At 50.2% G+C, this 21273-nt stretch overlaps 1 protein-coding gene across 3 annotated transcripts in view; it reads left to right on the forward strand.

The window, feature by feature from the left end:
• Positions 1-13561, forward strand: part of Pfkfb4 (6-phosphofructo-2-kinase/fructose-2,6-biphosphatase 4) — a 44002-nt gene extending 30441 nt beyond the window's left edge. For all 3 annotated transcript variants that reach the window (XM_042281698.2, XM_042281697.2, XM_042281699.2), the window contains exons 10-14: positions 5748-5852; positions 8850-8979; positions 9074-9136; positions 10104-10168; positions 11637-13561. In XM_042281698.2, coding sequence (XP_042137632.1) covers positions 5748-5852; positions 8850-8979; positions 9074-9136; positions 10104-10168; positions 11637-11696 — 423 coding nt within the window. In that variant the 3' untranslated portion in view covers positions 11697-13561. The remainder of the gene's footprint in view (positions 1-5747; positions 5853-8849; positions 8980-9073; positions 9137-10103; positions 10169-11636) is intronic.
• The last annotated feature ends 7712 nt before the right edge of the window (positions 13562-21273 follow it).

A 21273-nucleotide genomic window follows, 5' to 3' on the forward strand; every position in this document is an offset into this window, starting at 1 on the left:
CACACACACACACACACACACACACACATACACACACACACATATGCACACACACACACACACACACACACACACACACACAAATTCCTTGGAACCATATGTTAGATTCAGTGGACAAAGAGAATTCAGTTTACAGGTGGAATTCAAGTGGTTAATCAACTGACCACAGCAGGGATTGAAGGGGCTCCAGCAGGCCTGAGGGGGCAAACATGGCGCTGGCAGGCTTGGCCCTTCCCCCTTCCCTCTCCCTTGTAAACCGTAGATTACATCCCTAAAGCTGGCCACCAAGGTCTATTTCTTTGTCTGGACACTTTCTTGTGTCAGAGTCATTCCTAAGACCGATCCCCAAAGTCCATCTGTCGAAGTACTGAAGTCCAGCAATCAAACGCCCCCTTTTGACTGCCCTAAGTGACATGCCCAGCGGAAACATCCCACCTCATCCTCGCCCATTCCAACACAGACCTCCCCTTCTCTTCAGAGTCACACCGTCAGGTCAGTTGCTGCTGTTTTTCTGCTTTAGTCAGAAGTCAGCCAGTTTACTTTTCTTCTCCACTTAATAAAGGATCTCTGTGAAAACGTGTTTGGGTGTGGGCACTCCGCCGTGTGCCGGTCCCTTCCGAGACAGTTTATTTCATTATCTGAGTAGGCTCAGAGTGTCATGGAGGCTTTCCAAAGTGGAAAAGTGAGACTTTTTTTTGACTTAAGGGTTTCTAAATAGAAAATTTGAAAACTTTTTTGTTTTTCTGAGACAGAGCTTCTCTGTGTAGCTTTGGAGTCTGTCCTGGAACTCACTCTGTAGCCCAGGCTGCCCTCAAACTCACAGAGATCTGCCTCCCTCTGCCTCCCAAGTGCTGGGATTAAAGGTGTGCGCTGCCGCCGCCGCCACCGCCGCCTGACAAAAACTTCTGTTTTAATAAGTGCTTTCTTTCTATGTAGCCCTGGCTGGTCTAGAACTTGTAAACTGGGATTATAGTCATGTACCTGTCTCTTAAAAATGTTTTCCCTATTGTTTTCTGTTTCTTCTAATATATTTTCTGCTACACTCGTTCCCGTCTTGGAATCCAATAATGTTAGACTTGACGTTATCCCACAGCTCACCTAACTTCAAGGGGTGTTGGTTTTTGCTGTTGTTGTTGTTTTGTTTTTTGAGGCAGGTTCTCTCTCTCTAGTCTTAGCTGGCTTGGCGCTCTCTATATAGACCAGGCTGGTCTGGAGTTTACAGCCATCCACCTGCCCCTGCCTCCCAAGTGCAGGAATTAAGGTGTGCACTACCACACCTGGCCTTTGTTTTGTTTTTTAATCTTTCGTCTGTGCATGAGTTCAGTGTGTGTGTGTGTGTGTGTGTTCTTGTAGGGTGTGTGTTTGTGAGGTGTGGAGTGTGTGTGTGTATGGTGTGTGTATGTGTTCCTGTAGGGTGTGTGTTTGTGAGGTGTGGAGTGTGTGTGTGTGTATGGTGTGTGTATATGTGTGAGTGTGTGTGTGTGAGATGCATGGGGGGTGTATATGTGTGTGCATGTGTTTGTGTGTTGTGTGTGTGTATGATGTGTATATATTTGTGTGTGTGTGTGTTTGTGAGATGTGGGGGGTGTATATGTGTGTGCATGTGTTTGTGTGGGGCATATGTATTTTTATGTGCACATGGGTGCACCCAGAGGCTAGAGGTGGAATTTGGGTATCCTCCTCCATCACTCTCTGCCTTCTTCACTTGAGACAGTATTCACTGGGCCAGCAGTCAGCAAGCCCAGTGATCCTCCAGTCTCTGCCCCACAGCACAGCACTGGGATTGCAGATGTGTGTGGCCTTGCCTAGCTTTGTACATGGGTGCTGAGGATTCGAACTCAGGCCTTCCTCCTCGTGCATCAAGTGCTCTTACCCACTGACCATCTCCCTGTGCCCCTGGCTGGTTGGTTTTAGGGTGTGGCTGCTGTTTTCTTGCTGAGCTTTTGTGGGGATAGTTTCTATTGCTGTTTGTGTTTTTAAGTTCACTTTTACTTCTGCTTTTTCTTTCTGGTGTGGAAAGTCCATCTGACTATTGCTTTGTGGCTGGAGCCCTCAGACTGGTGTTTTTCCCTTCATTACCCCAGGCTTCTGGTGACTCCTTTGCCCAGCCTTAGGCCATAGTCCTGTGGATCACCTTCAGGTCACTGGGCTCAGTGATCTGGGGCAGTTTGTCCCCTTGATCAGGAAAGTCCATGCATTCTGAGTTTCCATCCCTTGCAGAAATGCAGATAGAATGGCCTCTCTCCAGACTGCAAGGCAGGAGGAGGCGGCGGTGGTGGCAGTGAGCTCTTTATTTCAGAGGGTGCCTTCGAAGCTCTAGGGATTTGAACTTTTCTCTCTTTTCTGTTTTCTTTCTCTTCACTGTATGCTCTGCAGTTCGGGCAGTGCCTCTGAGTGGTGAGCTAGTGCAGTCCCAGGCTCACCGACTTCCTCTCACGGTTGCAGTTGTTGGTCGTTCTTTTTTTTTTAAGTATGAAATGCTTTCCTACATGCCTTGTACTTTGTTTTCTCAACCCTTTTGTATGTGTAGTATGCATTCATGTGTGTTTGCATGTTTGCATGTGCCTGGGGAGGCCAGAGGTTGACACTGAGTGTTTTCTTAGCTACTCTCCACTTTATATTTTGAGGCAGAGTCTCTCACTGAATCCAAAGCTTGCCAATTTAGTGAGTCTAACCAACCAGCTTGTTCCAGGTGTCCTGTGTCGGCCTCCCATGTGCTGGGATTATAGGCAGGCCTCCGTGCCCACCTGACATTAAGTGGGATCTGGGATCTCAACTCCAGTCCTCACTCCTGTCCAGCGAGTGCTTTTCTCACTGAGCCATCATTTTATGTATTTTTCTTTACATGTGTATGTGTGCATCTGCTTGTCTGTATGTATACCATGTTCAGGTGTAGGTGCCTGCAGAGGCCAGAAGAGGGCGTCAGATTAGTGCAGCCAAGTTCTCTGCCACTTCAGAACAGTGATCATGTTTTCTCTAGTTTTTCATGACCGGCTTGATTTCTTCTGAGGCTTCACAGAAACACCCCAACATCCATATTTCTTCTTTTTTTTCCTGTTGAAGCAGGATCTTGCTCTGTCGCTCTGACTGGCCTGGGATCTCATGATCCTCCTTCCTCAGCCTCCTGAATATTGAGATTGTAAGTGTTTGCTGCCACGATGGGCTAAAGTCACATTTATATCAACATCCTGGTTATGGTGATGTTAATAACAGGTGTGTGTGTGTGTGCGTGCATGTTGTGTCCATGTGCCTAGGTGTTGTGTACTTGTGCATATGAGTGTGAATGAGCCCAGAGGTGAACACTAATGCCAAGTGTCCTGTGGCGGCCTTCCTGCTCAGCTGCACCTGGCCTGGCTCCAGAGAGTAGCACCTGGCCCTAATCCATCTTTTGGTTAGCACACACCTTCTGTTTCTCTTGTTGCCCTCTATGTGAATCCTGTCTGGAGTTTCCCCAGGATAAAAAGGCCTATGCAAAACTTGATTCAGGAAACCGGGAAAACTGTGGTACCTGACAAATCAAGGAATTTGCACTTGGCATTGCATTGTTGGGAGCCCCTTTCAGATTGTTTTGAGCACATAGAAATTAACTGGCTAAACTGTGTTGGAGAGAAATAAAACTGCCCTAGGCGAAGGGTTAGGGCTTCAGTCCTTCAAGGCTGGACTCCCGCCCTCAGCCATGACAGGCTAGATTAAGATGCCTCTGTGTCTTCGTTCCACAGACCCGCGTGAACCCACACACCCGTGTGGTGACTCACACAGCTGCAGTGTTCTTCTGTCATTCTCCGTCTGGCTTTTTGAGACAGGGTCTCTCGCTGGACCTGGTGCTCCGAGGATGCTCCTCCCGCCTCTGCCTCTGCCTCCTCGGTGCCAGCAAGACAAATGTGTGCTGCCATGTTAGCTTTGTACGTGTGTTGGGATCCAAACTCCGGCTGTTCTCATGAGCCAGCGAGCACTTACTGACTGAGTCATCTCCGCAGCCGGACCAGGGCTTTCTTTGCCATCCCTCTAGCCTTCCCACAATGCCCTTTAATGTCTACATTGTTACCAGCCGGCTCTTCAAGGCAGCCTGAAACGTGCTTCCTGCCTCTGTAACCACTTCCACATTCTCAGGGCTTACTACAACACTGTTTCACTTCCTGATCTCAAAGCGCGTGTGAGTTCCCTAGGGCTCCCGTGGTGGGGGCTCCCTCGGGTGGAAGAAGTTCATGGGTGGGTCCCTTCAGTGCCTCTCCCGGCCTTCAATAACTCCTCCGTACTTTCCATTGCCTTCCTTCTCTGCTGGTGGCTGACTGTTTTCTTTATTTGTGTGAGTGTGTGGTGCCTGCAGAGACAGGAGAGGGCACTGGATCCTCTGGAGCTTGAGTTACAGGTGACTGTGACCCACCCAGACTGTGACCCACCCAGCGTGGTTTCTGGAAGTGAACTTGGGTCCTCTGGAAAAGTAGCGTTCTTACATGGAGCAGACGGTCTCTGCAGCTCCTCTGTTGTTTTAATTATGAGCGTGTGTCGGTGTGTGAGGGTGGGCAGTGAGTCCAGGTGCCTATGAAGATCTGGGGTATCAGATCTCCTAGAGCTGGAGTTACAGACAGTGGGGAGATGCCTGGAGAGGGTGCTGGGAATTGAACCCAGGTCCTCGGCAAGAGCAGGATGCTCTCTTAACTGCTGAGCCATCTCTGGCCCCACGCTGTGTTTTGAGACAGGGTCTCATGTAGATTAGGCTGACCTCAACCTTGACCTTTGGCTCCTTGTGCTCATGATTCACCTCCTAGTGTGCTCAGCTTGACTTGTTTCGACATTTGTATAAGCTCTCGCTTGCTCTCGTTCACTGTGGCCTGCTCTCTCCCTCCAGGACACAAACGAGTTTTTTTTTTTTTTGTTTTTTTTGTTTTTTTTTTTTTTTTTTTTTTTTCGAGACAGGGTTTCTCTGTGTAGCTTTGCGCCTTTCCTGGAACTCACTTGGTAGCCCAGGCTGGCCTCGAACTCACAGAGATCCGCCTGCCTCTGCCTCCCAAGTGCTGGGATTAAAGGCGTGCGCCACCACCGCCCGGCCACAAACGAGTTTTTGTAATTACAGTTTACATAGCAGTCTCTACTCATATTAGCACTTCCATACTAGACAAGACTGAAGGGCCGGCAGATGGCTCAGTGGGTAAGGGTATTTGCTGGCAAGCCTGACAAGTGGGTTCTGTTCTGGGGTGAGAACTGACGCCTGTAAGTTGTCCTCTGACCTCCACAACCACGCCATGTCATGAGCACTTACATGGGCACGAACACAATAAACCAACAGATAAACAAATAAGTGTAATAAAAAAAATTTAAGCTGGGTGTAGTGGCGCATGCCTTTAATCTTAGCACTTGAGAGGCAGAGGCAGGTGGATTTCTGTGAGTTTGAGGCCAGCCTGGTCTACAGAGTGAGATCCAGGACAGTCATGGCTGTATATAGAGACCCTGCCTCAAAAAAAAAAAAATTAAAAACTTAGGAAAAGACACACATTAGTGCTAAGTCCTATATCATCCACTGGATAGATATGTGATGGATATGTAAGGACTATTTTGATAGCTTCCTACAGAAGTGGCTACCAGCATACTCAGTGTCCGGAGAGGGTCTACTTTTCTACAGAGTGTAACCTTTGTGCTGGGACTGTCCCCTAGGCCCAGGAAATGCTGGGCTCCTCTGTGGGCTCCTCCAACCTAAGGCCAGTCTTTTCAGTCTGGCCTGGTGTGTGACGACTGCTGTGTCTTCCTAGGGTGTCTGTGAGGAAATGACCTACGAAGAAATCCAGGACCACTATCCACTGGAGTTTGCCCTGAGAGATCAGGACAAGTACCGGTACCGATACCCGAAGGGCGAGGTAGGTGGGCTCCAGGGTCCCAGTCCCAGTGCCTGGTGCCTGCCTGGCGGTGCTGCTTGTGGCCAGGGCTGGGAGGCTTGGCCCTGAGGCCGGCAGCCTAGCCTGGGTTTCTTCCCCATCAGTTCCCAGCTCCGTCTCCCGGACCTTTGTTCTTCCTTGGGTGGTAGGGGACAGTGCTACAGAGGGCAGGGGTTAGGCACGGTGGGTCCCTCTCTGTCTGTGTCCCCCTTCCCAAGGTGCAGACCTGGGAGGGGCAGAGCCTATGCCGTGTGCCCCTGGATCTGTTGGGTTTGGCTTTTCTGGGACTTCTGTAGCGTGGCCATGGTCTCCTGGGATGCCCAGGCCAGCTCCTCTCTCAGGGAGCCATCAACCTTTTCCCCGGAGTGCTCCAAGTGGCCAGAGCTCACTCCAGGGTGTTCTCCACCCTTACCTCTGCCCTGCACCTTCCTCCTTTCTTTGGATGCTTTCCCTCGTCACAGGGTGATCCTGTCCTCCCCAGAGCTCCATATGCCGGCCCCAACTCTGTTTCCAGATCCATGGAGACCTTCTCTAGAGAGCTTGGGCAAAGCGATCACACTGTCACCTTCCCTCAGAGAGACCCTGTTCATTCCAGGCCCCGGGTTAGGAAGGAAGCATCACTTTGGCTGAGGAACCTTGAGCTTCAAGGAGGTGCCCCAGGATGGCGACTAAATAAGCCCTGAGACACGTGTGGCGTGGAACCATGTAGCTCTGAGTGACATGAATGATTCTCACATTGTGCTCTGAGGCAGAGTTCAGGTTCAGAACCGGCCCAGGTAGCGGTAAGGAGAGACAGTGCAGGGTTGAGGAGACAGTGTAGTCCGTTCTCTGCCTTGCAGACTGGAGGACCTGAGTTTGATCCCCAGAACCCAGGTTAAAAACAAATCAAAAACCCCCCGTGTCGTGTGCATGCCTGTAATCCCAGGCCCGAGGGGGTGGAGGCAGGTGGATCATGGGGCTTGCTGGCCAGTCAGCCTCGCCTGCTCAGCTCCAGACCAATGAGAGACCCTGTCTCAAAAAACAAGGTGGGCAGCACCGGATAAATGACATCCATGGTTGGCCTCAAAGCCTCCACAAGCATGTGCATGCGTATTTACAAACACTGAACACACACCCTTCCACACACACACGAAAATAATAAAATAAAAAACAGAAACAAAAAAGGATCACCCCAGAGCTGCCAGAGGTCAGCACAGGTCAGTGCCGCTGCCCAGTCAGAGCGCGGGCAGGCTCTGCGGGGGATTTATTTTCAAAGATGGAAAATTGTGTAGAAAGACGGAACTGCCCCCCTCCCCCCGCCATCCCCATGCCTAATTCTCCAGTTAAAATGGAGCTAGGGGCTGCCCCAGGGGCCAGCAGGGATACAAGGTCTTCGTTACCACAGCTGGGGAGGGAGCAGGTAGGCAGACAAGCCCTAGGTGGTTGTTCCTGGGGACCTCAAGTTCCTGACAGTTGTCACAGTCCGGGAAGTTCTGGGGCCTTTGACCCACTGCACGCTCGCACTGGCCTCTCTGACGGCTCCGAGGTATGGCTAAGAGGAAAGTTCTTATTGCAGAGATGAGGGAGAGCACAGCCAGAGGCATCTGGAAGAGTCCAGAGCAGAGAGAGAAAGTCGTAGACCTAACACGCTCAGCAGCCTGGACCTGGCCACGAGAAGAGAGTGGGGAGGGAGCGGGGGAGGGAGGGAGAGAGGAGCAGACCAAGAGAGACAGGCAAGAGGGGGCACCAAGAGAGCACATAGCCAAAATAGTGGGGTTACAAGGGAATGAGAAACTGGGGGAGAGAAGCCCATGAGCTGGAGAAGTTTAGGGTAGGGGTGTGGTGAGAAGAGCCACAGGTGTGTGTGACACTGAGGGAGCCTAGAGGCCAGCATCACTTCCGGTGTGCTAACAGAAGAGCCACAGAGAGCCATTTAGCCTGGGTTTCTTTGGGACCTGATAGTGACCTCCTGGGATGTGTCTGAGGCCTAGCTCTCTGGGTCCTACCAGGATGTAGCCCTGGAAGGAGAAGGTGGCCCCCTTCCCAGGTTGTCCCCAACTCCTGCCCAAGTTGGACATCTCACTAAAGCAGCCCTCCAAGAGCAGCTGCCCACTCCCTTCCCTCAGGAACTAGGCTGGAGGGAGCTTAAACACAGCCTCGGGTGTGGTGAGCAGCTCCAGGAGTCGGCAGGTGCCCACTGCCCAGCACACCTGTCTTGGTTAGGGTTTCTCCTGCTGGGACGAAACACCATGACCAAAAGAAAGTTGGGGAGGAAAGACTTTATTTGGCTCACACTTCCACATTAAAGTTTTTCATCAAAGGAAGTCAAGACAGAAACTCACACAGGACAGGAACCTGGAGGCAGGAGCTGATGCAGAGGCCATGGAGGGGTGCTGCTTACTGGCTTACTTCCCATGGATTGCTCAGCCTGCTTTCTTAGAACCCAGGACCACCAGCCCAGCACCACCCACAGTGTGCTGGGTCCGGGTGATCCCATCAATCACTAGTTAAGAAAATGCCCTACAGCAGGATCTTATGGAGGGATTTTCTCAATTGGGGTAACTCTTATAAAGGAAAACATTTAACTGAGGTGGCAGCTTACAGTTCGGAGGTTTAGTCCATTATCATCAGGGCGGGAAGCACAGCGGCATGCAGGCGGACATGTTCCTAGAGAGGTAGTTGAGAGTTCTATACCTGGATCCACAGGCAGCTGGAAGAGAGAGTGAGTCACTGGGTCTGGCTTGAGCATTTGAAACCTCAAAGCCCAGCCCTCCTGACACACTTCTTCCTACAAGACCACACCTACTCCAGCAAGGCCACACCTCCTAATAGTGCCACTCCCTGTGACCTATGGGGGCCATTTTCATTCAGACCACCAGCGCTCCTTCCAGACAGCTATAGTTTGTGTGTGAAGTTGACATAATCTAGCTAGGACAACACCTGACTCCGTCCCACCCCGGAGCCAGGCCTGAAGGTCACCTTCGTTGCTTGCCTTTGCAGTCCTATGAAGACCTGGTGCAGAGACTGGAGCCTGTCATCATGGAACTGGAGAGGCAGGAGAACGTGCTGGTCATTTGCCACCAGGCTGTGATGCGCTGCCTTCTGGCCTATTTCCTTGACAAGGCAGCTGGTGAGGGGCCTTGTCCGAGCTGGTGGGCTGTGTGCATGACATGGGGACATCCCGGCATGCACGGCACGTGAGCCCTGTCCTTCTTTGTCCACAGAGGAGCTGCCCTACCTCAAATGTCCCTTGCACACAGTCCTGAAGCTCACACCCGTGGCTTACGGTAAGAGAGCTCCTCACATGTTGACCTTGGCTGTCTGTAGGGTGCTATGAAGGTCCACAGATCTCTTCTTCCCACTGGGACTCATTCCCCGACTCTCCACCACCCACTGCCTTTCCCAATTCCCTTTTTCTGTTTTCTTCTTTCATTGTTTTGAGGCAGGTTTTTGTTCAGAAACTTCCTGTCTCAGCCCTCCCCACCCCATCCCCACCACGACCAGTGCTGGAATTCTAATCATGTGCCTAGTTTGTGTATTCAATTATGGTAATTTATGCTTGCAATCAGGAGGCTGAGGTAGGAAGATTGCCAAGAGTTTGAGCCAGCCTTGGCTACATAGTCAGTTCAAAGCCAGCCTGCGCTATAAAATAAGACCCTGTCTCAAACAAACAAAAGATCCTGTGACCATAGGAAGCCTCCTCGGTGATCCTCAATCTTTCCTTAACCTTAGAATATTCTGGATGCAAGACATTTGTGTCCCTGCCCAGCCTCTTGCTGCCCCTGCAGATGCTCAGGCCACAGCCGGCTCTCCTGGGCCGTGCTTGTGGAGAATGAAGCTCCAGGGGAGCTGGAGTTATCCTTCCCTCCTCCTGGACTGACTGGACGTTTTATGGCCGGATGGAGCGTGTCACTGGTTTGGGGGCACCAAGAGTTAGGGATTCCATGTTGATCATTGACCTGTTGCTGCCCCGACCACCTCCAGTCCCTGTGTAGGCCGCGTGGGTCCCCATGTGGCACACGGCAGTCACACATGGATAAGCAGGAGTCTAACAAGGCTCCCTTGCCTCCTGGCGGTCCATGGAGCTGCCTGGGGAAGGATGGACCAGGGTAAAGCTGAGCTCTGTACGCTCTAGCCTCCTCCTCCTCCTCCTCCTCCTCCTCCTCCTCCTCCTCCTCCTCCTCCTCCTCAGATTTGCCCCGTGGCTCTGGCTGCCATCTGTGTGGGGATTACACTGGCCTCTTCCTTTGGCAGGTTGTAAAGTGGAATCCATATTCCTGAATGTGGCAGCTGTGAACACGCACCGAGACAGGCCTCAGGTAGCTGGGCTCACTGCTGGGGTGGTGGACATGTTCCCAGGGGTGGCCTGACTCCCAGCTGGGTCAGGGCCAGGCTAGGGTGAGGGTGAGTCTCTTCCCAAGGCTGTTTTCTGTTTAGGCTTGTCTCCTGTGGCCAGGCTGGGGCCGAGACCTGGTTAGGTACTTCCCAGGGTCAGTCCCAGGGAAGGACCTGGAGCTGGGCCACCAGCAGGAAGCACCTGGAGCTGGGTGTGTTTGGCTCCCAGTTCTTAAGGTCTCACAAGCTCCTCAGCAGCCCTGCCATGGATCTGGACCAGAACTGGTCCTGGGTGAAGGAGGGGCTAGATGCCCACCCTTGAGAGGTGGTGATTCTGACCTTCCTAGCTAGTCTAGGCATTACAAGTGCCTTTTTAACGGGGCACCTTTGAACTTTTAACTGGGCACCTTTGAACTTTAAAAAGTAGCTGGGTGGTGGTGTACGCCTTTAATCCTAGTACTCGGGAGGCAAAGGCAGGCAGATCTCTGTAAGTTCCTGGTCAGCCTTGTCTACAGAGCGAGTTCCAGAATAGGCTCCAAAGCTATTGTCTTGAAAACAGCAACAAAGAAGTATCATGGGCCTGGGTTGTGGCTGAGTTGATAGAATGCTTGCCTATCACACACAAAGCCCTGGATTTGATCCCCAGCAGTGCGTAGAGACACATGTCTATAATCACAGCATACGGAGGCAGGAGAATCAGAAGTTCAAGGTCATCCTCAGCTATATAGTGAGTTCGAGGGCAACATGGGCTACATGAGACCCTCTCTCAAAATGTAAAACAATAACAAACCAACCCTGTCTCAAAGTAAGGACCTACTTGGGGCTGGTTTGTGAGCTCGGCGCAGGCCAAGAGGAGCATGTCTCTGTCCCTGCAGGAATGGCTGTGCCATGCTTCACAGGGGTCCACTCCTGACCTGTTCCTACAGTTTCTGGAACCAAAGGGAGCTGCTGAGGGCTCACAGGACAGCCTGGTGGAGCTGAGGGAAGTCTCAAGCCCCCCATCCCTCAGGCCTGAGATACTTGAAGCTCACCTGGCCAAAGATGGAACTGGGATAGCTTTGGGGGGGTCATTCACAGTGAGAGCTTCAGGGGCTTCATGGCGCCCTGTGGCTCAGTCCTGAGGAGATAAACCTGTTACAGACTAGATGTCCATAGGCTGCTAGAGCCAGGAAGGAGGTGTACTCAGGAAGTGAGCCTCCTCTCCGCCCCCTCTCTCCCCAGCTGGCCAGTCCTCAGATGGTAGGTGCAGTGGCCTTGATTTGGGCAGCACCCAACCGGCTCTCAGTGGCGCATGGCCGGGCAGCACCCTCACCCCATGCTTGCCCTGTCATCTGAGCCCCTAGCAAGTGGTGCTCCATGCTTCGGCAGCTCAGGGCCTTCCAGCTGGGACTTGCGAGGTGTCCCATCTATTCCTGAGCAGGGCGAACGTTCTTTGTCTTTATTGTTGCGCAGAATGTAGACATATCCAGGCCTTCAGAGGAAGCCCTTGTCACAGTTCCTGCTCACCAATGACCACGTCTCCTCCAAGCCCCTTGGGCGGGCCCTGACTTCCGCCACAGAGGAGGTCCCTCCAGGCCTCCTTGGTGTTGACGGTACTGATGATGTCGCCATGTAGGAACACTCCTGAAGCCATGGGCAGCTAGCAACACTCAGAACCCTCAACCTAGCCCGCCTGCCCCCTTGTTGACAACCCGTGACAGGGGTGACAGGGGTGGGTATGGCTGCTGACCTGCTGCCGAGTCCCCTGCTGCCAGCCCCTCTGTACAGCCCTCAGAGCAGCCCACTCACCAGGCTGGCTGCTCCGTGAACTTTGCGACCTTAAACATGACACCGAGACGAAAAGTCTCACTAGGACGTCCCCACTGTGGCCCAGCTGCCTGAAAGGGGCCGTGGCCCCTAGAGAGTTCCACTGTAACCCTCTCTGTAGCTACTCTTGAAGCCAGAGGCCAGATCTTCGTGGGACCTTATGCTGCCTCAGGTGAGGGGAAGCCTTTCCTTCCCTGCCTGGAACAGAAGAGTGCAACAGAAGAGCGGTCACCCGTGTTTGTGGGTGTTCGTGAGAACAGCGTGTTCTCCTTGGCGTTGAACCCTGGATAAGCAGGAGGACAGCATGTGTGGTTCCCCTCCTAATGTCTACCAAGCTGTACACTGAACGATGGGATCGCGGCAACTCAGGCCGCCTCGTCCTGAACTCCCCCACGGGGGACCGTGTCATGGCAGGGCAGCTACCTGAAGTACCTTCTGGGTGCAGACACCAAAGTGCTCGTGGAAGCTGGTCCCCCCACCTGGCTGACACTGTCATGTCTACACAGGACTGAACACTGGTGACCGGGACGTGCCTCTGTCAGAAATGGCTCAGAACTGGTAGTCCTGTCAGATTGTCTTGTCTGTTGACCTTCACCTGTAGGACGGAGGAAGGAGAGGACAAAACACAGAGGCAGCCCCAGCCAAGGGGGACGTCCCCAGCCCACTCCAGTTTTGGTTCAGAGACAACTTAAGCCTAGTGAAAACAGCCTTATGAAGCCTGGTGCCTCTCATGCCCTGAGTTCTTGTGGTAGCAAAGTCAGGCTCTATGTTTTAGCTGATCAGCAGAGTGACAAGCAGGCTATGAAGCAGGTCAAGAAAACGGTCTCTAGCAGTTATCAGTGCTCTGCTGTCCACAGAGTAGCCATGGGGAAGCCAGGCCCAAATCTGGCAAAGCAGTCTACCTTTGCCAGCTGGGCCAGCCCTGGGCTCTGTAGCTTGAAGATGCCATCTGCCTCCGAGAAGTCAGTGAGTGCCATTATCCCCAGCCAGTATCTCCTCGGCAGCTGTGGACAGACTGCTGTCCCTCTGGGCCTAGGACTGGGGCCTGACTCTCCTGGACTCATCAGCCCTCCAAGCCCTAGCTTGGAGCTACAGGACCATACCTCTGCCTTTGGGATATGGTGCCTGCAACTTTTGCTGCCCTGTCTCAGAATTTGAGTGATGTTGGTCCTGTTATCTTGACACACTCGTTAGCCACAGCAGATCCTGTGGTCAGCAGCTGTGAATACATAGCTGGATGCTACTTGAGGCATAGACCACCAAAGCCTTTTTCCTCTGTGCCCAGGGAAGACAGGAATTGCTGGACTCAGAGGTCTAAGAGCCTAGGTAGGGTTGGGGCAGAAGGATATCAGTGGAGCAGGGCATGTGCTAGAACAGTCCCTCCCTCAAGCACTTGGAAGTGGCCTCTGCAAGGCAGCTGCATGCAGGCTGGCCACCAGCTTTTAGCTGAGATGGTTTATGGGCAGAATTGCCGACATTGTCCTGTTTTCCCTAGAATGTGTGGTTTTGGATTTCAGTTGTGCATTGCACCGTGTCCAGTATTCTTTGCAATAAATACTTTTTAAAAAACAGCAATTTGAGGTGGTATTTTATAGCTAATTGTGTGTGTGTATTGATTTGAATGAAAATGGCCCCCAAAAGGAATGGCATTATTAGGAGGTGTAACCTTGCTGGAGGGAGTGTGTCACTGTGGAGGCAGGCTTTGAGGTCTCATATGCTCAAGGTACCACCCAGGATCTCAGACCACTTCCTGTTGCCTGCAAGTCAAGATGTAGGACTCTCAGCTCTGTCTCCAGCACCATATCTACCAGCACACCACTATGTCAATAATGGACTAAACCTCTGAAAATGTAAGCCACTCAAATTAAATGTTTTCCTTTTATAAGAGTTGCCATGGTCATGGTGTCTCTTCACAGCAATAGAAACCCTAACTAAGACAGAAGTTGGTACCAGGGCCAGAAGCTGTGATAAGGACTAACAATGCTTTTGTTTGAAGGACTTTGGACCTTGGGACTGTGGATTAGAAACAGCAGTGGAATGCTTTAAGTGCTACTCAATGGGCCATCCTAGTAGGAACATGGAAGACAGTGGTGCTGAGTGTGATTTGAACTGTGGTGCCTGGATCAAGAGGTTTCAGAGGAGAAGAATATTAATATGCAGCCTAGAGATCATTCTTGGGATATTTTGATTAAAAGAATGTGGTTGCTTTTTGCTCTTGTCCAAAAAGTTTGCCTGAGGCTAAAGTGAAGAGTTTTGGATTGATTCCCTTGACAGAGGAAATCTCAAAACATGACTCTGTCATGTGGTTATTAGTGTTAGCGCTAATGAAGATACATAATGAAAAGGAAGAAGCTGAGCAAAGACAAATATTTTGAGGAGAAAAGGAAGACCAAAAAGTGGAATGGAGCTAATTTCTGTGTTCAGGGACATAAACAGATTAAGATGTAGAATAAAGGAAGTGGTGACCCCAGGGCAAGATCCCACCTAGCTAAATTTCCAACTTCTGAAAAGAAATTAAAAGTTTAGAGCCAGGTGTGTTGTGTCCCTTTAACCCCAGCACTAAGAAGGCAGAGGCAGGCGGATCTCTGAGTTTCAGGCCAGCTTGGTCTACAGATCCAGTTCCAGAACAGCCAGGCTTAGGCAATGAAGGAAATCATCAAAAACAGGAAGCTGGTGAAGATGTAATTGAATGAGGGGGCCATGATCCAGCCCCAGCAAGCAGCAGAACTTGGCAGCTTCAGCCACATAGTTAAGGACACAAGGAAGGGGCTATGGAATTTGCCTCCACATCAAGGAAAGCCCCTGAGGCCAGGCATGTGTCGGGGTGTCCCTGGATGGAGGCCATTTCCTGAAGCTGTGAAATTGAAACCTGGATTACCTTGGAGACCTCAGGATGTTGGAGATGCCAGAGGTGTGGGATACTTGCTGATGAAAGCTGCTAACGGAGTGGAACCACCCAAGAGAACAAAGTGTGTTGCAGTCAACAGAGCTGAAAAGAGTTGGAGATCTGAAGAACACTTTGATATAAGACCCGGAGATGCAGAGTTTGGAGTTTGCCCAGGTGGTTTTTGGACTAGATTTGGTCCAGTATTTCCTCACTTTCTTTCCTGTGTTTTGGAATGGTAATGTATATATCCTGTGCCTTTATATGTTGGAAGTATATGACCTGCTTTTTTAATTTTAATTTTACAGGTGATTACAGTTAGGAGATTGCATGAATCTCAGAAGAGACTTTGAACTTTAGCCTTTTAAATAAGTTTGAGACTATTATAGACTATGGAGACTTTTGAGATTGGAGCGAATACATTTTTGCATTATGATATGGCTACAAGCCTTTGGGGGTCAGGGAGTGGAATGTGGTGGTTTGAAAAAAAGGGCCCCCAAAGGGAATGGCACTGTTAGGAGGTGTAGCCTTACTGGAGGGAGTGTGTCACTGTGGAGGCAGGCTTTGAGGTCTCATATATGCTCAGGTGGTACCCAGTATCTCAGATCACTTCCTGTTGCCTGCAAGTCAAGATGTAGGACTCTCAGCTCTGTCTCCAGCACCATGTCTGCCTGCATGCCACCATGTCCCACCATGATGATAATGGACTAAACCTCTGAAAATGTCAGCCACCCCAATTAAATGTTTTTCCTTTAAAAGAGTTGTCGTGGTCATGGTGTCTCTTCACAGCAATAGAAACCCTAACTAAGACAGTGTTTCTGTGTTGGAATCCTTCAGTCACCTTCTGCCCAGGTGTTCCCCCCTTGAAAATTACAGCCAGGTGTGGTGGCACACATCTGTGATCATCTCAGCACTCTGGAGCAGAGGCAGGAGGATCTCTGTCTTAGTCAGTGTTTTATGGCTGTGAAAAGACACTATGGCCATGCCAGCTCTTGTAAAAGAAAGCATTTAATTGAGGCTTGCTTACAGTTTCAGAGGTTTAGTCCATTCTCATTGAGAGGGAGGGCCGGGGAGCCAGACCAGAGCCATGACAGGTTTCTGATAGCCCTGCCAGGGACCAGGACTTAGTTTCAGTTTACTGGAACTGGCTGGAGCTGAGCAAGCAGTTCTCGGGAAGACCACAACTCAAGGGCAACCAATCAGCAGGTGCCCCCCAGCCTTCTGCTGGCTAAAGATAGTTTTCCCTACCCTGCAGCTGGAAGGTCCCTAACCACTAGAGCCTCCCACCAATCAGCCCCCAGACTAATTTTTCCTCCACCAATCAGCCCCAGATTAATCCCTCCTCCCTGGAGTTCCCCTAACTCTGCTTAAAAGGAGCTTTCGACCTCCCTTGGGGGTTGCTATTTGCCACCCCAACATGTTGGAAATAATAAATGCTCTTGTTGATTGCATAGGTGACTGACGGTCTTTCTTGGGGACTTCTCTTGTACCCTAATACTCATCATGGCAGGGAGCATGGTAGCACACAGGCAGACATGATGCTGAAGAAGTAGCTGTGAGTTCTACATCTGGATCCTTGGGCAGCAGGAAGAGAGAGAGCCACTGGCCTGGCTTAGGCTTTTGAAACCTCCACATTTCCTCCAATAAGGCCACACCTCCTAATCCCTCTCAAACAGTGCCACTCCTTGCCCTGATGACCAAGCATTCAAATATAAGAGCCTATGGGGGCATTCAAGCCACCACAATCTATCAAAATCTCTGTCTCTTTTAATTTTTAAAATTTAATTATTTTTATTTTATGTGTATGTATGTATGGGTGCTTGCCTGCCTGTATGTCTGTTAACCATGTGCATGCCTGGTGTCCACAGAGGCCAGAAGAAGGCGTTGGGTTCTCTGGAACTAGAGTTACAGATAGTTGTGAGCTGCTGTGTGGGTACTGGGAATTGAATCTGGGTCCTCTGGAAGAGCAGCCAGTACTCTTAACCACTGAGCCATCTCTCCAACCCAGGATTTCTCTCTCTCTCTCTCTCTCTCTCTCTCTCTCTCTCTCTCTGAGATGGTTTCACTGTATAGCCCTGGCTGTCCTAGAACTTGCTCTGTTGAACAGCCAGGCCTTGAACTCAGAGAGATCCACCTGCCTCTACCTCTTGAGTGCTGGGATTAAAGACATGCATCACCATCACCCGGCTCCAACCCAGGGTCTCTTAATCAAGCTCAATCTGGAGTGCTCCGGGCTCTTCCTGGGACTTCATTGTTTTTCTTTATTTACATCATGCTGTCCACCTCAAATTTCATTCATACTTACCTTCAGCTAAATTGCTGGCTCCTTATTCCCACTCCCACACCCGGGCGTCCCCATGAACATAGGCGATGGCTGCTCCTCGGGACTCACTGTCTTTTTCACAGACCTTCCTCTAAAATGTCAGCCAATCTTGCCTCTGTCTTCTAAATATATGCAAGGTAAAACACTTGCCTAGCATGAGGCCTTGGATGGATACCCAACACCACAAATATGCCAAAGTCAATGCAGTAATTGCCCACATCCTGAGCAATAATAAGTCTCACCTGCATTATTGCATAGGGTTCCACAGGAATAGCCTGATTTCATTTTAATTTTACCTCATTAATGTCTGTTATCAGGTGAGTTGTAGCCAGAGGCATTATTTTATATTTTGAGGCATTATTATTAAAATAATAATATTATTTTTAAATAATTATTGAGGGGCTGGAGAGATGGCTCAGTGATTAAGAGTACATGCTAGCCGGGCGGTGGTGGCGCATGCCTTTAATCCCAGCACTCGGGAGGCAGAGGCAGGCAGATCTCTGTGAGTTTGAGGCCAGCCTGGTCTACAGAGCGAGTTCTAGGAAAGGAGCAAAGCTACAGAGAAACCCTGTCTCGAAAAACCAAAAACAAACAAACAAACAAAAAAAAAAAAAAAAAACAGAAGTGCACATGCTATTCTTGCAGAGGACCAGAGTTCAATTCCCAGCACACATGATGTTTTACAACTGCCTGTAAATCCAGCTCACCCATGCACAGATGGCACACACACATACATAATGTGTGTACATAATTCAAAATAAGATAATGTTTGAAAGACTCATTTATTTCTATGTGTGTGGGGGAGTGCCTTCGTGTATAGGTATGTGTACTGTGCGTATGCATGGTGCCTTTGAAGGCTAGTGGTCATTGGATCCCCAGAACTGGAGTTCGAGGCAATTTTGAGCTGCTTGATCTGAGTACTGGGAAGCAAACCAGGCTTCTCTGTAAGAGCAGCGAGTGCTCTCACTGAAATCAGATTCTGTCAGAGGAGTGGAGCATATTTTCATTCTGTGCCTTGACGCTGAGGCTAAGAATCTGACCTTGGTCATTAAGCCTTGGTTCCACTGAGAAGCAACCACCTGACCTCACACCCAGACCTCTCAGACACTCTGAGTCTAAAGTCTCGTCTTCCTGTGTTCATCACTGGCCTGGCCTCCCAAGGTGTGAGGTCCTGTTTCTAACTCAAGATTGTGTGCTAGGAGTGGGTGGCGACTTAGGGACCAGTGGCCTGAGTCTAACACCATCTGGGTGCCTAGTCTTTCAATCCTTACTCAGACCCCAGAGGTTAGACTTAGTCCCCCAAAACTATGCCTAATTCAGGCTTCAAGAGGAAAGTCAGTTACCTCAGCAGTGGCTGGCTATGAATCTTGGGTACCCACAACCCCCTCCACTGGTCCCGATTCATTAGATTCTAGCCATTAGAGTGGTTCATAAGACCCAGGAACTTAGCATTTACCGGCTTATTGTGAAGGCCATGAAGGTGAGATTCAGGAGAGTCTGGGGTTTTGTTATGCTGCGTTCCTTCTTTTCTTCCCTCTCTCCCTCCTCCCTCCTGCTCCCCCTTTCTCCTCCCCCTCCCTCCTCCCCCCCCTTCCTCTGTCCCTCCCGGGACTGGCAGGAAGAATGCTCTTCTAAAGTGACCCCTGTGTCCCTCCCATCTGGCTATCAAACTACTGAAACAGTGGACCCCAAAGAGCTGCAGTTCCCCAAGAATCTCCTGCAGGGAGAAGTAGAGGGTTGAAGGAAACCTGGTCCTGGCAGAGGAAGAGATGCCTCTCAGTTCTTTCTGGTGACTTGTCATAGCACCTTGCAAGACACACTTGGGTAGGACAACAACTGGACCTTACTCCTTTTGCCCTCTATTTAACCCAAAACCTCTCTTTGGTACCCTGAAGATGGATTTGGTGGATTTGGGGGTGGGGGATCCTGGCCTTCTTTCTTTTTCCTATTCCCAACATGGCCACATAGCGTAAATCTTTTCTGACTTTAATGATTACTTTTAGCCCAACTCTAAAAACTGGTCACATGCTCTTTCTAAAAAAAAAAAAAAAAAAAAAAAAAAACTGAACCAAACCAAAAAACCCAACTTACTTGTGTGTGTTGAGGGGGAGGGTGTCAGAGGACAAGCTGTGGGAGTTAGCAGGCCTAGAGGCGAATGCCTTTACCTGCACCCTCTTCTTTCTTTCTGGAAAACTTGAACCCAGGCCTTGCACACAGCTCTACTAAGCAATATCCCAGTCTCCAAGGAAACGTCAAGAAGGCAGTAGATCACAAACCATTTTATCTTGAGAACAGGACACCCCAGTCCATCAGTGGGGAACGCAAAGATCTTTTTGCAGGCTTTGGCCTCCTAGATTTAAAAAAAAAAAAAAAAAAAAAGAACGGAGAAGGTAAGGTTTTTTGTTTTTTTTTTTTAATTTGTGTGTGGAGGAAAAGGCAAGCTGGGGATCTCAGCAGCTGCCAGGAGGAGGGAGATGGGGAAGAGAAGAAAAGACTATGCTCTTTCGAGTCACGAAAGCAGGAAGGTTGAGTAAGAGCAGGGTTGGAGCAGCTACAGTTGGGGGGGGTCCCCAAAGAGAAAGAGTAAGATTGTCACATGTCTGGGCGAGCAGGTTTAGGATGTTAGCTGGAATCTGCAAAGGGGACATGGAGGAAAGAGAAGCTTTCTGAGAAGCAGAAAATGGGCTTCACAGAGGGTGCCTGTAAACAACGCTGTCAAGGAAGGGGCTTTGGGGGTACAGAAGTAACTCACTAAGTGGAAAGTTATTCCTTCCATCTTTAACGGTTTTTCTTTCTTCATTTGTGGCGTGGCAGGGGGCAGCAGTGTCATGGTATTCAAGTGGACCACTGTGGGAATCGGTTCTTGACCCATCATGTGGCCCTGGGGACTGAGCAGGTGGCCAGGCTTGGCTTGGCTGCAGGTGTCTTTACCCAGCTCTTTACTGAACCTTGGAATATGGCTTCAGGTATATTACATTTCTTCCCATCTTCTGCCAGTTTCCGTGAGATTGTAAAACAGGATTTTCTTCTTATCATGGGAGGCCTGGGCAAGGGAACTTCTTGTGTTTCCATGGAAGGGTATTATCAACAGCGCCATATGCACATTGCTGATTAACCTCTGGGACTTCAGATGCTAAGGAGGAGCAAGTGTGATATTTCCTCTTTTGTCAAGATTATCTGAGCCCCGGGAGGTGGGGTCCAAAGATGAATGAAGAAGGGTCTAGCCTTGATGACCTCCAAGCCTGTTGATGTCTGGCTAGCTATCCAGCCCTGTTCTTCTATCACACTGACGTGTCTGAGGGCACAGCTCATTGGCTGGGCCTGCAGCCAAAGCCCTTGCTCTAGGTGTAATGGATGCCGAGGAAGGAGCGTTGGACCGACCACCATCCAAAATGGATGAAAGGGCCCCCGGTGGTGGGTGAGAAGAACAGCTCCTTGGGCTAGCTGTACAGCATTTACCACCCCAGTCAGCCTATCCTGTCAGGCCTTTTGAGCATCACTGGGTGGTGTTCTGGACTGACAGGCCCATGCGCAGTTTGCAACTACTAACTGTACATTTTTTTTTTTTTAAATTTATTTATTACGTGTACAGTGTTCTGTCTGCACATATCTCTGCAGGCCAGAAGAGGGCGCCAGGTCTCATTACAGATGGTTGTGAGCCACCATGTGGGTACTGGGAATTGAACTCAGGACCTCTGGAAGAACAGCCAGTGCTCTTAACCTCTGAGCCATCTCTCCAGCCCCTAACTGTACATTTTTAAAGATTTATATGTATGAGTGTTTGCCTCCATGTATGTATGTGAACCATGTGTGCACCTGGTGACCACAAGGTCAGAAGAGGGCATGGGATCCCCTGGCACTGGAGCTACAGATGGTTGTGAGCCACCATGCAGGTGCTGGGAAGCAACCCATATCCCCCCCCCCCCAAGAGCAACCAGAGCTTTTAACTTCGGAGCCATCTCCAACCCTGGAACCGCGTTTCTAATTGAGTTGGTGATTCTTAGATTTCTTGCCAATTTAAGAATTAAAAGACAGGAAAAGTTAAAAAATCAAGCAAAGCCCAAGTTTATCCAAAG

The sequence above is a fragment of the Peromyscus maniculatus genome, chromosome 7, assembly GCF_049852395.1.
Source record: "Peromyscus maniculatus bairdii isolate BWxNUB_F1_BW_parent chromosome 7, HU_Pman_BW_mat_3.1, whole genome shotgun sequence".
Taxonomy (NCBI): domain Eukaryota; kingdom Metazoa; phylum Chordata; class Mammalia; order Rodentia; family Cricetidae; genus Peromyscus; species Peromyscus maniculatus.